A 13,154-nucleotide genomic window follows, 5' to 3' on the forward strand; every position below is an offset into this window, starting at 1 on the left:
AAAATTTTGCAAAATTTTTTCAGATTTCCCGTCACATCGAATCTTTAGACGTATGCATGGAGTATTAAATAGATGAAAATAAAAATTAATTGCATAGTTTGGTCGGAATTGACGAGACGAATCTTTTGAGCCTTGTTAGTCCATAATTGGACAATATTTGTCAAATACAAACGAAAGTGCTACTATTCCTATTTTGCAAATTTTTTTAAAGTAAACAAGGCGCCTAATGTCATATTTCGAAGCAGAAAATAATTATAATGGCATTAGCGTAATTTCTTAAATAGTAATGGCATGGATCCGATTAACCCTAATCTTTACCCTTCCTAGCAGCGCCGACGCTCCGTCTTCTGCTGCTTCCCCCGCTCGCGCTCGCGGCGCTCAGGCTCGGGCCCTCAAGCGACGGAGGGGCAGTCCCAGGCTCGGCGGCGGCGTCAGCGGCTCCCCCTCCCGCCTCTCGCCAGTCGCCTCGCGCCCTCGCCTCCGTCCTCCGGGCACCGGCCGGCGACCCTGCGTACGCACCTCCCTCTCCCCTCCCGCCTCTGCTGTACCGTGGGAGCCCGGCCAGCTGCCCAGGGTGGCCGGGCCTTGGCTCCGCCGGTGCATCTGTTCACCCATGTTCTTTGCTGGGTCCGCCCCTGATCCTACAGTACTGATGCATTGCGAGGTACCATGATTTTGAACTCTGAGAACTGATACTGTTATGAGTGGACGTGTCTATTTTCCAAATGAAATGAATCATTAAGCAGCTTAACAGTTTGTTTTACTGCCCCCCTCTCCTAAGGCTACGTCTTTACTGTACCATTGTGCTTTCAGAGTTGGCCAGGGCTACCAAGGGGTGTAGAATTTAACCCCAGCGATAGTGATATTCTGTGGCATCTCGCAGCAGAAGTTGGGAATGGTCGAACTGAGCGCCATCCGTTTATCCATGAGTTTATTAAATTTGTTGATGGTGATGGAGGATTTTACTGCAGACACCCTCAAGATATACCGGGTATTTAATTTTATTGAAGTAACGTCACATTCTAGCATCATCTACTTATCTGTCAGCACCTGTTACAGTTTAACTGCAATATTGCAGGTGTTAGGCAAGATGGCCGTGCATCATACTTCTTCCATAGAAGTTTTGAGCCGTGCAACAATGAGAATGATGCAAGTAACTGCTGGAAGAAAATTGGAAGCCCTAGATCCATCATCCTGGGTGGAACACTGCAGGGTTGCAAGGAGGTGTTTGCCCTGTATGCAGACATGACGAGTGATAAAAGCTCTCAGGAAACTGACTGGAGATTACATCAGTATCATTTACAAAACACAGTGAAGGCAGAGTCAGAGATAGTGGTGTCGAAAATATTTCTTGCATCACGAAATAATCTGTGTGAATTGGCTGAGGAAGGTCGTATTGAATCCGAACAGGTACAACTTTCTTATCAGTGTCCATTCGTATAATAAGATTAGAAATTCCTATAGTACTTGTCTTGTAGTTTCACATCAACTCTCACCTCCTCTGGCTTGTCAATTATCATTACTAAAGGATAGTTGAAATATGCTGGATCAATCCCACAAAAAATGTGTTTGATCACCAGTGCTGGAAAAATGTGTTTGATTTACTAACATTTTTGTCTCTGCCTTGTTTGTGGCGTTCATTATTTTCGTACAATAATTTGGTTAGGCAAATGATACAGCAAAAAAAAAAAAAGGTTTTTGAAGTTTTTCAGAAATTATGGTAAAAAAATGTATTTCTATTTTAGTATTACCGTTGAATGACAGATCTGGACTGCACCATTCACATCCTATGAAAAGCTGGACTTCATAGAAAAGAGAGAATTATGCTTACGCAAGTCATTTACTCATTTATTTATATGTTACAACCCTTGCAATGATACTTTTGTTGAAAGGAGTAAATCAGAGTTGTTGCTGCTTCTGTTTGAACCTAGATTAAAACATTGACCATGGTATCTGGAGGTATTCATTTATAGAGATTGATCTGTTTTGCACTGTTAATCTGCTTCTCCTATTACTTTGTCATGTAGTTCCTTTGCAGTTTCCTTATTTTCTCTTATAACCTATTGTCTATCTTCTTTTTCTTCTTGTGTTATTCTTCCAATTTCACTGTAGTTATTCTCAAGTCCATATTAGTTAGTTGTTTCATGTTAGTAGACATGCTATTTCCTGAAGCTTCTTATGAGTTAGTTTTTTAAGGTTTCACACTGAATGGATGATTGTCTTTGGAGAACCTTTGCAGTATGTTTCCACACATAAAGATTCAAGCGTGGAATGTGCCAAAGGTTTTAACTTTGAAATCTGTACTGAGATTGATGAGCTTGATCATATACCTCTGAAAGAGCGCTACAGGATCCTTCTAGCAGACAAAAGTTCAGGGCTTGGTACAGTATCAACTGGGAAATCTATAATGTGTGTGGAAACTAGCAGATCATCTCCCAAAAGGTAGTGTGAAATTATATTGATTGTTACAGAGGGCTATGATTTCTTTTGTTATATGCATAACATTATTCACTTAATTTTTCTTGCAGAAATCATGAGGGAACAACACATAAAGAAGATATATGCAGCATGTTGCAGGTGTTGATACACTTGCCTTTGTTATCTGATTAATTATTATGCATTTCTATGAAACTTCTAGAAAATTCCACGCTCTTCGCTTGCTCAATTCTATCTACATCACATTAGCACTGGTGCTATTTACCTAGAACATAAGACTATCATTTCCCAATTTTCATTCTATTTATTTTTTTATTTATACTTAAAACACCAAGAAAGACGATCCAATCCGGTGTGTGAAATTATAATATTATTCAAACCTGTTTAGTGAATGTTGCTATTAATTTATGAGTGGATTTGTTTATGGCGTCACTGAGATTGATGATCCATGCCCTGGTTTACGATCCATGCCCTGGTTTACGATCCATGCCCTGGTTTACGAGATCCATTTCCAAAAAATACAATAATGTAATTGAGGCAAGCTGCTGCAACTCAAAATGATATTAAAAGGAATGTTGAAACTACATCTAAATTTACGAGTGTCAAATGTGTTTTACATATCAATTAATAATTTAATATTAATAAAATACTAACTGTGGTGCTGTATATTTACACAGATTTGCTTGCTGTGCTGTGTTAATAATAATTACATCCAGCTAGCATGAGATTCTGTTACCTTTTTGCCCCCCTCTGAGAACCTGGTCTTTTGGCCTTATCACACTTGATACAGGAAATTTCTTCTGCACCTCCTATTATAGAGAGTAATCCCATGGATGATAACAGCAACATGACGTTACTTGGTGAAGATCTTCCAGGTACCCAAATGTCTTTTAGGGAATGTTTTGTTGGAAGCATTTCATGTCATAAACTCATAGGGCACTGGACAGCTACACACACTGTAAATTCTGCATAAGTGTAGTTTCTTGCACTTCTGATGGTCCTAAAAACAAACAGTTAGATGGGCTATGTCAACCAACTTATGAGGCTGGACATGACATGCCTTATATTTACTCAACTCCTTGCTTGGTCATGCCTATTGCCTAGTGTCTATCTAATGATCTAAATGTCAATAAAACAATAATTCTGCAACGTGTATTGCTAAACAAGCTAATGCACGGAACTCAGGTTTCCCGAATATTTCCTGCATGTCATCTCATACTAACCCATCCCTATGTGAACATTGATATTGTCATGATCCAGTGGAGGGTTCCGAAAACCAGATAGATGGCACTGCAACTTGTATGAGTGAAAACAGTGAGCTGGTTGCAAGAAAACAAGGGGCTCATCTAGCTGATGTAAAACTGGAGCCTGCATTAGAAGGTTATAAGATTGGCCCTTCTGAATCTCCTCAAGCAAATTCTACTCATGCCAAAGGCTCAGTACCGTCTTTAGGAGTAAAAGATGAACTTACTGACTGTGAGCTACCTGAGAAAGTTTCTTTCAGTTCCCGACAACGCAGAAAAAGGAAAACGAGGTATGCTGCATCAGTAACTTGTTTCATTTTTATTGTATGCTGCACAACATGCTTATGAATAGCATCTTTGCAGTTGTTCAACTGAAAAAATGCTTGAAGAAGATGCTGACACTGTTAAGGAGGGTGTTGCTTACCGTTCTCGTCGAAGGAGAAAGAAAACAGCGACGTACGTTTCATTAGTAACTTGTCTTTTCTTTTAAAGTTTACACTTTTTTGGTGGGGGGCTATCGTTACAAATATGCTGTGCAGGGATTCAATTGAAAAGGCACTTGATGAAGATGCTCCAGGGCTTCTGCAGGTGATCATTTATTGCATATATATATGAATATAATAAGGCTGTGGAAAATCTTTCAGCCTGTGATTCTTTCTGGTGCATTTTCTTTTTGTCGTGCAGATTCTTTTAAACAGAGGAATAGGGGTTGAAGAAATCAAACTTTATGGTGCTGAAGAAGATAATGAAATGATAGAAGATTCTACAGAAAGTAACTTTGAAGATCTTGAAAACGTCATTGCAAATGTAAGATGATTTACAACAGTGCTTAGCTTGACACATGATTTTCTTATCTGAACCACTGGCAGTTTGATTTGGTGTAGTATTTATAATCCCACAATTTGTGACAAGTCACAAACTACACTTGCAACCATTATTTATGGTCCTGTACTTTGAAGTGGTGATGCTGGTTTTGACTTGAAAATTTTAATTTTAACAGTTGGAATAGTTCAAGTTACCAACTGGAGGCGGATTGAACAGTTTTCTAAAAGATGTGCTGTAATCCTGTCAACTAGATTAAGATATACTCCCTCTGTCCTGAAATATAAGGGATCCAAGTTTGTCATAAGTCAAACCATGCAAAGTTTGACCAAATTTATATAGACCAGTATCAACACCTGTCACATCAAACATGTAAATTATGAAGATACATTTCATAAGGTATCTAATGATGTTAATTTGATGTTGTAACTATTTCTTTTATATAAATTTAGTAAAAGTTAATACAGTTTGACTTAGGATAAACTTGGATCCCTTATATTTCAGGATGTAGGTAGTAGTGTTTAATGCCATTTTCTTGCAAGTGCTGATGTAAATTGGTTTATCGCAAGCCATTCAGTGAACTTAAGAACCACTAGCAATCTGGTACCAGTCTGCCACTTACTTGTTTGAACGTTGTTTGCAGCTTAAATAACTACTATATGGAAATTTTAAATTTAAAATACTTTGAGGCCACCAATTGGAAAATAGTTAAGATCATTGGTGTCACCATTAAGAATGCTCTATTGACCATATTTAAGCCCTTAAATAATATATACCTCTGTTTAGACTCTGGAGGGGCTCTGCGCCCCTGCATATAAGATGCTACTCTGTAATCTAGTTTAAACTTGTGTATTGCCATTTAAGTAACGATGAAACAATTAGTAGACAGGCTTGTAAGTAACCGATGAAACAGTTAGTAGACAGTACTTGATATCTCTGTCGAGGTACTGTAGTACCATCTTTTGTGATATGGACTGAATATAAAACAATATGACCTTCAATTGACAATGCTATTTGTTTCATTGTGCAGATATTTCCAAAGAAGGGAAAAGGCTATTTACTATCAGTATCTAGATACGAAAGGGGGGAAAAGGCTATTTACTGCCTATCCTGTTTAATTTCTCTTATTGAGCAGGTATTTTTGTCACATTGATACACTCTAGCCAATAAGTTTCAATTTCATGCTAATTTGAGAGCTTTATTCATTTTGTTTTTCTCTCTTGCAGTCACGATACCTTCAGTTCCGTGACTGTCCTGTGGAATGGGGATGGTGCAGGGATCTGCAATCCTTTATTTTTGTATTTACAAGCCATAATAGGTGCCTCTTACTGATTGATCTTTGTCCAATATTTCTTGTCAAAATGGTTTAAAGACTTGTTATAACTGTTGTCCTTTTCATCTGTTACACAGGATAGTTCTTGAGCGTCCTGAATATGGTTATGCAACATACTTCTTTGAGGTGGTCCAATCAACTCCAATAGAATGGCAGATCCGTAGGCTGGTTGTTGCAATGAAGCTTAGTGGCTGTGGAAGGACAGCTCTTATTGAAAACAGGCCATTAATGGTAAGAGGCTTCTTGCTTCTACGAAATTTATTTTCAAGATTTTAATAACTGTTAAGAGCCAACTCACCGACCTAGTAGTGGTTGTATGGTGTAACTGGGCCGATTATGTAATCAGGGAGGCTGGGATTACGTGGTAACAAGTAGGACCACCTGCTCCATGTATAAGGCCAAGTATATGGGCTATTAAAGGCACTGGTTTATCTTTTTCAGTCCCTTCACACTATTGTGTGCTTCTGATTATGGTTTAATTTAGATGTTCCAGAATTTGATGGTTAAACACAAATGTGGCTTTGCTACTGATTTTCTGAATCGTGCTCTAGTTCAGCTCCTTAGGGCGTCCTCAACGGCCCTGAGCAAATCGCTAGCGACTTGGCTTGAAGAACAGTTAAAAAAAGGACATCAGAGCCCAAGCTCGTGAGGACTGTGAGATAGATTTTCTTGAATACCGTGCAAGACTAGCTAGCGCTGTGCTCAGTACCTCCCATGGCCAATCAAATTTCACGTCTGCTAGCGATTTAATCTCCATTGGGGACGCCCTTATGCAACCTCTTCCAACCAAAAAATGAGAATCTGTGCATTCACTTGATGTAAAGTAGTTAAGATGAGGTCCTGTAGTTAACCATTATAAATTATAAGAGTCAAGACTCAATGTTTATTATCTCTCTAGAACAATGCATTGAGAATTTGAGATTTGAGAACCAGGTGTGCTAGATTGAGAAATGAAGACTCATTGCTTTTTCCTTTGTTGTGCTTCCATTGTATGTTTCAGGTTGGTGAAGATTTAACAGAAGGTGAGGCACATGTTTTGGAAGAATATGGTTGGGTTAGAAACACTGGGCTTGGCACGATGGTCAACTACCGTGATCGTGTGGTCCATGACAGGTGGACTGAGAAATGTGTTGCTGATTGGAGGGCGAAGATAGGGAAGCTTCTAATGGTTGGTTATGCCGAGGGCCAATCAGTCACAACTCATGGTCCGAAGAAAATAGTGGACCTGTTGGAAGCTACTGGGGATGCTGAACTTGAAATAAAGTTGGAGGATCCTTATTGAGAGATCCCTTGTGTATAGGTACAATATGTACTTTGTAGTCGTACGTATAGTCCTGAATGCATCCAAATAAACTTTAGGTTGTACAAAAAGACTTGCAACTTATCTGACCTTCACTAGGCTAGTGATCGGTAACCTTTTTATGTGTGCCAGTGCCAGTGCCACTGTAGTTTGGGACATAGCTATCTCGGTTGTTGCCAGGACACTTTAGGTAGGTTGATGAATGTACTTGGTTCGTAGCGATATGAGCACCCTGGTTGCAGTTCTCTGATGAAATAACGTGGCACTTGTATATCTGAATTGTAAACTGAATTCGTTCGTGAGTATTTTCATTCCACGAAGCTAACATTTTCGCCAGTATTGTCCTGTCTAGCAAATGCAGGTAGCACTAAAGTTCTCACGAGACTAATTGCACAGGTTCTTTTTTATAACCTTTGTATTCTATGTCTACTTTGAGCTTTTCTAAACAAGACTGATTGGATAAGGAATTTCGGTAGTCTTGTTTAAATACGTACTTAATATGGTAAACATGCCCAAACAACATTGACTGTTAAAATCCATACCTGAAGCGGTGACTAAGCACTACTGTGAGTTAACACTGCAAACTAGTATTACGTTTTACACTGCAAAATTATATTGATACCCGCTTTTAATGAGCTCAAATTGAAAGGGAAAAGAAAGAGCAGCAGGATGCATATTCTGAATGTTATTCTGGCTACTGACATAATGCAACAACAGCTCAATTCTGAACAAATCAATGTCCCGTCTTTCCTTTGAGGATCTTGGAAACGGCCCTAATAGTTGAAGGCGTGGTCCGGCAGCACCCTCCGATGAGGCTGGCCCCAGCCTCCTGCCATCTCTTCGCGAGCGCGTCGAAGCTCTTGTGACCTAAGCACTCCACCGGCTGCCATGCAGCATCACATGCATATAATCATCAGTTCCCTGTTTTCGTTCCCAAAAGGGGCAAAAATGTGGTGTATACTCACCAGCCACCTCTTCGCTCTCCCGTCCCAGACTTCGCCGCTGTTCGGGTACACTGCAATCGCCTTCTTGGTTTGCTGATGGAGACAGAAGGGAGAATGGATTATTAAACAGAAGCAAATGTCAGAAAGGAACTGGTGTGCGTAGAGGTGCCTGCAGACCTTCTTGAACTCGCATATGATGCCCTCGATGAACTGAGGTGGTGTGCAGTTCACCCCTACAACGGCCACCTTATCGCTCGTGTCGAGGATCTTAAGGCAGTCTGCGAAACTCTCCCCAGAGCACAGGTTCTTGCCGTCCACGGAGCTGAAGCAGATCCAAGAAGGGACCTGGACCTTCTCTTCCTCCAGAAGCTCAACCAATGCCTACACGAGAAAGGGCTCAGTTTGAACGCTGGGCATGCACAAGTTAAGTTCAAACCTTTGTTTCTTGAACAATCATGTTTCAGTTCATTCTTGGAGCTCTGAGTGGGAATGCACCTGTGCCTCCATTTTGTTAGGAATGGCCTCGAACGCAATCAGATCAGGACCGGCACTTGCAAGGACCTGCAGCCGGCGCCTGTGGAAGTCCTTCAGCTTTTCGGCTGTGATGTCAGCTCCGTATGATCCACTGCGAGACCGATTTGTGTGAGTGACAGGCATACAGAACACGAGGACAGTCTCTAGAATGTACAAGTAACTATCATTACAAAAATGGCACCGAATCTGATGCTGCCACATGGTTCGTGTGGTCGTGTTACCTGTACTCTGATCCATCGGCAAGATAGGCTCCATAGCTCCCAACGGATGCAGCAACCAGGGCACGGTTGTATATAGGCTTGGCCTTTCTCAGTGCTGACTTCCAGAATTCATCTCGAGCTTCAACGGCCAGTTTTACACTTGTTCGCAGTAAATCTTCGGCTTCATCAACAGACATTCCTCTAGCCAGGAAACCTGGGATCGTTGCCTGCAGGTAAAGAAACGTGTATGTAGTAAGTAACATTTGAATCTCTATTGAGTTCTAAACATGAAACAACCATGAACTGCAGAATCTGGTCAATATCTACAGTTCTGAAGATGAAAGCCGCCAGTAGTACCTGGTAAGATGATGAAATAATGATGTCGGCGCCTGCTTCAAGATACTGCATATGAACCTGGACAGGTAAAATAGCAAGATGTCAAAATGGATAGCTGGAGACAATTCAAAAAGTTTGAATTCCTTGCGCTGTCTTTGTTTATCCAAACTTGAGACTTGCCAGGTGGTCCTAGATGCACTGGTCGGTGGCGGTAGGGTTTGTTTGTCTTATCTATCGGTGGGTGCTTCAAAAAGTTCGGATAAGACCGGAATTTCCATGCCACAGAAAGCCATTCTGGATTTCTGATGACAGATTGTGCCCAACTAAACAATGGTCACTTCCATGCCACAGAAAGCCATTCTGGATTTCTGATGACAGATTGTGCCCAACTAGACAATGGCCGCATTTACGGGAGGGGAATGTTTGGTATACATGTAGGTTTGTCTTTCCAAGAAGAAAGGAAAGAGAGGGGATTTTGTTCTTGGGCTGGTCACCAGTCACCACCAACCCCCAAGACAAGAGCCGGACAAATTCAATTCCTTCCTTTGACTTGGTTCATTTGACCTGCCCAGGCCATAGATCCAGTACTCTTTTTTTGTAATATATAGATCGATTTTCAATAGGAAAAATACACCTAGAATACAATCACCAACTCCCAAGAAAATATCGTCAGCTACACGCGCGCGGAAACTCAGTACCTTCACATTCACAGCTAGCGCAGCAATAGTTTATTTCCCTCAAAAAAAAAAACCCGGGTATCGGTATCGCGATACGTATCAAATACTCTGATACACCTCCGATACCATATCAGAGAAGCATCAGATAATATCACTAATAAAAATACAAAAATTAAATCTCAATACACCGTCGATACTGTGGGATACTTCACAGCCTATAACACTCTAAATTGAAGTATATCATTTTAGCAGTCCAACTTGGTGGCCCATTTACACATTCATTAAATTTATTATTATGCTAACTATAAATCAAGTACAGTACTATACTAGTATACTGTCTTAGAACCAAATTGATTGTTTGAGTGAAAAATATATGAGTAAATGTATTCTGGTTTTTGGTATATTTATATACTTACCGTATTGGTGTATCCTTGTTTTCAGAAAATGCCATATCACTGATCAGTAATATAAATTGATTTTTAATAGGAAAAATACAGCTAGAATACAATCCCAACTCCCAAAAAATATCATCAGCAACACGCGCAAACTCAATATCTTCACATTCACAGCTAGCGCAACAATAGTTTATTTCTCGCGGGCCGCGGCGAAACAGAAACACAGATGGCATCTGTTGGGGGTTGCATTGCATCGCAACTCCCAAGTCTGCAATGTAATAAACCAATAATAAAACAGCGTCGGCTTTGCCCCCGGTACGGTGATGAAGGTGCACATGCCGGCACTTGGGCGGGGCGTTGGCCCAGGGTTAGGGCAGGGCAGGGCTGTTACCTCCTTGACGAGGTGCGGCCTGGTGATGAGGCAGGCGGCGCTCCAGAGCGGGTCGTTGATGTCGGCGCCGAGCGCCTCCAGCTGCGTGGCGAAGCCGCCGTCGATGACCGCGCACCCGCCCGCCTTCGCCACGAGCTCCTCCAGCGCCCCCATCCCCCGCCGGTTCAGGTTCAGTCAAGCGCGCGCGACTACGACACTCGGCCCGCCGCACGCAGCAACGGGAGATGGGAGACCTGCTGCTAATGCCTCGTGATCGACCGAGGAGCGGTAGGGAGAGGGATATATATTGCTGAGAATGAGATGGCCTATATACAAGAGTAGTAGGTAGACGACGACTAAATTTGGCGACAAGCAAAGCAATCCAAGTGGCGATCGAGCTTAGATACGAACGCGGACTGGTTTCTGGGGTAGGTGCGCTCGCACAGCTGGACCGTCCAGGACCACGATTGAATGCGTATGCGTTGCTTCGAGTTTGAAGTTTTGAACCAGCCTACCGCAACGAGATGTGCAGATGTAACCGAAATTAATTAGTTCGGGAAATTTGTTTGGGTTTGACTACCCAGGTAATATAGGCCTTGTTTAGTTCGCAACGAGTTTGAAGTTTGAACCAGCCTACCGCAACGAGATGAACCTGTATTTCCATAATTTCATCTGAGCGATGCTCTGCGTCTGTTCAGTGCTAGCCTACTTATGGAATCTTCAAAAGTCAAAAGCCAAGGTTTGACAGTTTTGTGCAGCAACTGCGACCGGGAAAACAGTTTTAGTCGACTCTAAAAAAAAAAAAGGAATCGGCGCGGTGCAACCGCCGTAGTGCAGAACCGGTAATCGGTTCATTCCACACCACGAAATCCGGCAACGTTCAACTGAACCAGGGCGCCAGTCCGGACTTTCACTTTCAACAGGATTGGACTTTGTTCGTTCAATCCATCCATTCCACAATAATAATTTTCCATAATATGCCAAATGGGAGCCAGTCCATGAAATCTGTTTGCGCCAACGCTCTGGGCCTCTCTGCTCCTTTCCCGATGGGCCGCATAAGAAGTGGCAGGCCGATTATCAGCCCAGAAGTGTATGTAGGTCCGACCCATTCGGCCCATCAGGCCTTTCGTCCAGGTCCAGCGCCCACCCCCTTCCACCGCCGTGCCCGTCTCCGCCAACACAAGGAATTCTCTCACGTGCGGACCTCACGTCCCATCGCCGGCCCTGCTGCACAGCGATGCGGCTGCTCGCACGTCATCAACTCCACGCGCGCGCGGTTGCGGAAACCTGCCTGAAACGCCGCCCCGTGCCTCGCCTACGGGGCCGACGGTGGGCCGGTCGGGCACTTTTCCAGACCGCCCTGCCGCTGCCGGCCCTGGCTGAGATCAGCGTCGACCAAAACGTGCCGGTAGCAATGGGCTAACCGAAAGCTTTACTCATGTCACGTCTGCACGCCCACGGAGCTGGGGAGCTAGACTACAATCACCAACTCCCCCCCCCCCCCAAAAAAATATCATTAGCTTTCTCGCGGCGAACAGCAACACAGTAATCAGATGGCATACGTTGGGGGTTGCATTGCATCGCAAGCCTGCAATGTACTAGTAATAAACAGCTAGCGCAGCTTTGTCCCCGTGTGATAGAGGTGCTGTGCACATGCATGCCGGCATCGGCATGTCGCGCGGCGGGGCGTTGGCCCAGGGCTATTATATTTACCTCCTTGATGAGGTGCGGCCTGGTGATGAGGCAGGCGGCGCTCCAGAGCAGGTCGTTGATGTCGGCGCCGAGCGCCTCCAGCTCCGTGGCGAAGCCGCCGTCGATGACCGCGCACCCGCCCGCCTTCGCCACGAGCTCCTCCAGCGCCCCCATCACCGCGCGCCGGTTCAGTCAAGCACGACTACTCGGTCCGCCGCACGCAGCAACCGGAGTCGGGGGTGGGATGCAGAGCCAGCCGATGGGAGACCTGCTGCTCTGTCTGCGAATGCTACGTGATCAACCGAGGAGCGTTACGGGGAGAGGTACATATTGGTGAGCTAGGATACCCCGATACTTCGCCCTAGTTGCTTATCGCTATCGAGATACGTATCGGATACTCTGATACGCCTTCGATACCGTATCAGATAAGTATCGGATAATACCACCAATAAAAATATAAATTAATTAAATTTCGATGCTATGTTGATACTTATCTGATACTTTACATCCCATAACCCACAAAATTAAAGCACATCTCAGCAGTCCGCCAGTCCGGGTGGAGCATTCAGGGCGTGTTTAGATCTTTTTTTTTAGATTTGCATATTGTAGAACTTTCATTTATATTTAACAATTAATTAGGCTCAAAAAATTTATCTCGTGATTTATAGCTGTGTAATTAGTTTTTTTATATTTAATGTTTCAGTGTCCAAAGATTCGATGTAATGAAAAATTTTATAAACTTTTAGAATTTTGAAGGCATCTAAACAGACCCTCATATGATCATAATCTTTATTATTGTGATGTGATAAATAAGAACCTTAAATTCAAGTACTATACTATACTATCTTAAATGCTTCATGGCGCTAGCTAT

General features: G+C 42.9%; 2 protein-coding genes across 3 annotated transcripts; one reads left to right on the plus strand and one right to left on the minus strand.

Annotated features, from left to right (window-relative positions):
• LOC8085287 lies at positions 331–7,471 on the plus strand. Its single transcript, XM_002465584.2, has 14 exons — positions 331–664; positions 814–991; positions 1,079–1,410; positions 2,240–2,442; positions 2,529–2,577; positions 3,227–3,311; positions 3,697–3,970; positions 4,044–4,136; positions 4,220–4,268; positions 4,365–4,487; positions 5,533–5,637; positions 5,729–5,820; positions 5,913–6,066; positions 6,836–7,471. The coding sequence occupies exons 1-14, from the start codon at positions 614–616 to the stop codon at positions 7,115–7,117; spliced, it is 2,070 nt and encodes a 689-aa protein (XP_002465629.1). The 5' UTR covers positions 331–613; the 3' UTR covers positions 7,118–7,471.
• Positions 7,658–12,570, minus strand: LOC8056874 (homocysteine S-methyltransferase 1). Of its 2 annotated transcripts, XM_002468214.2 has the most exons (7): positions 10,613–10,980; positions 9,171–9,227; positions 8,835–9,040; positions 8,575–8,704; positions 8,257–8,460; positions 8,101–8,172; positions 7,658–8,018 (listed from the first exon to the last, which is right to left on the minus strand). In XM_002468214.2, exons 1-7 carry the CDS (start codon positions 10,763–10,765, stop codon positions 7,869–7,871), a joined length of 972 nt encoding a protein of 323 aa, XP_002468259.1. In that variant the 5' UTR covers positions 10,766–10,980; the 3' UTR covers positions 7,658–7,868. The 2 variants fall into 2 exon arrangements, with proteins under 2 accessions (XP_002468259.1, XP_021305554.1); XM_021449879.1 differs by lacking the exon at positions 10,613–10,980 and adding an exon at positions 12,305–12,570 and having other exon boundaries at positions 8,101–8,460.

Source organism: Sorghum bicolor, chromosome 1, assembly GCF_000003195.3.
Source record: "Sorghum bicolor cultivar BTx623 chromosome 1, Sorghum_bicolor_NCBIv3, whole genome shotgun sequence".
Taxonomy (NCBI): domain Eukaryota; kingdom Viridiplantae; phylum Streptophyta; class Magnoliopsida; order Poales; family Poaceae; genus Sorghum; species Sorghum bicolor.

Coding starts and splice junctions, on each gene's coding strand:
- LOC8056874 (XM_021449879.1), bottom strand. CDS start 12,457: ATGGGGGCGCTGGAGGAGCTCGTGGCGAAGGCGGGCGGGTGCGCGGTC. Junction 8,705..8,834: donor GCCGATGGATCAGAGTACAG/GTAACACGACCA, acceptor TCGGTCTCGCAG/TGGATCATACGGAGCTGACA. Junction 8,019..8,100: donor GGAGAGCGAAGAGGTGGCTG/GTGAGTATACAC, acceptor GCTGCATGGCAG/CCGGTGGAGTGCTTAGGTCA.
- LOC8085287 (XM_002465584.2), top strand. CDS start 614: ATGTTCTTTGCTGGGTCCGCCCCTGATCCTACAGTACTGATGCATTGC. Junction 2,578..3,226: donor ATATATGCAGCATGTTGCAG/GTGTTGATACAC, acceptor CACTTGATACAG/GAAATTTCTTCTGCACCTCC. Junction 6,067..6,835: donor TTGAAAACAGGCCATTAATG/GTAAGAGGCTTC, acceptor TGTATGTTTCAG/GTTGGTGAAGATTTAACAGA.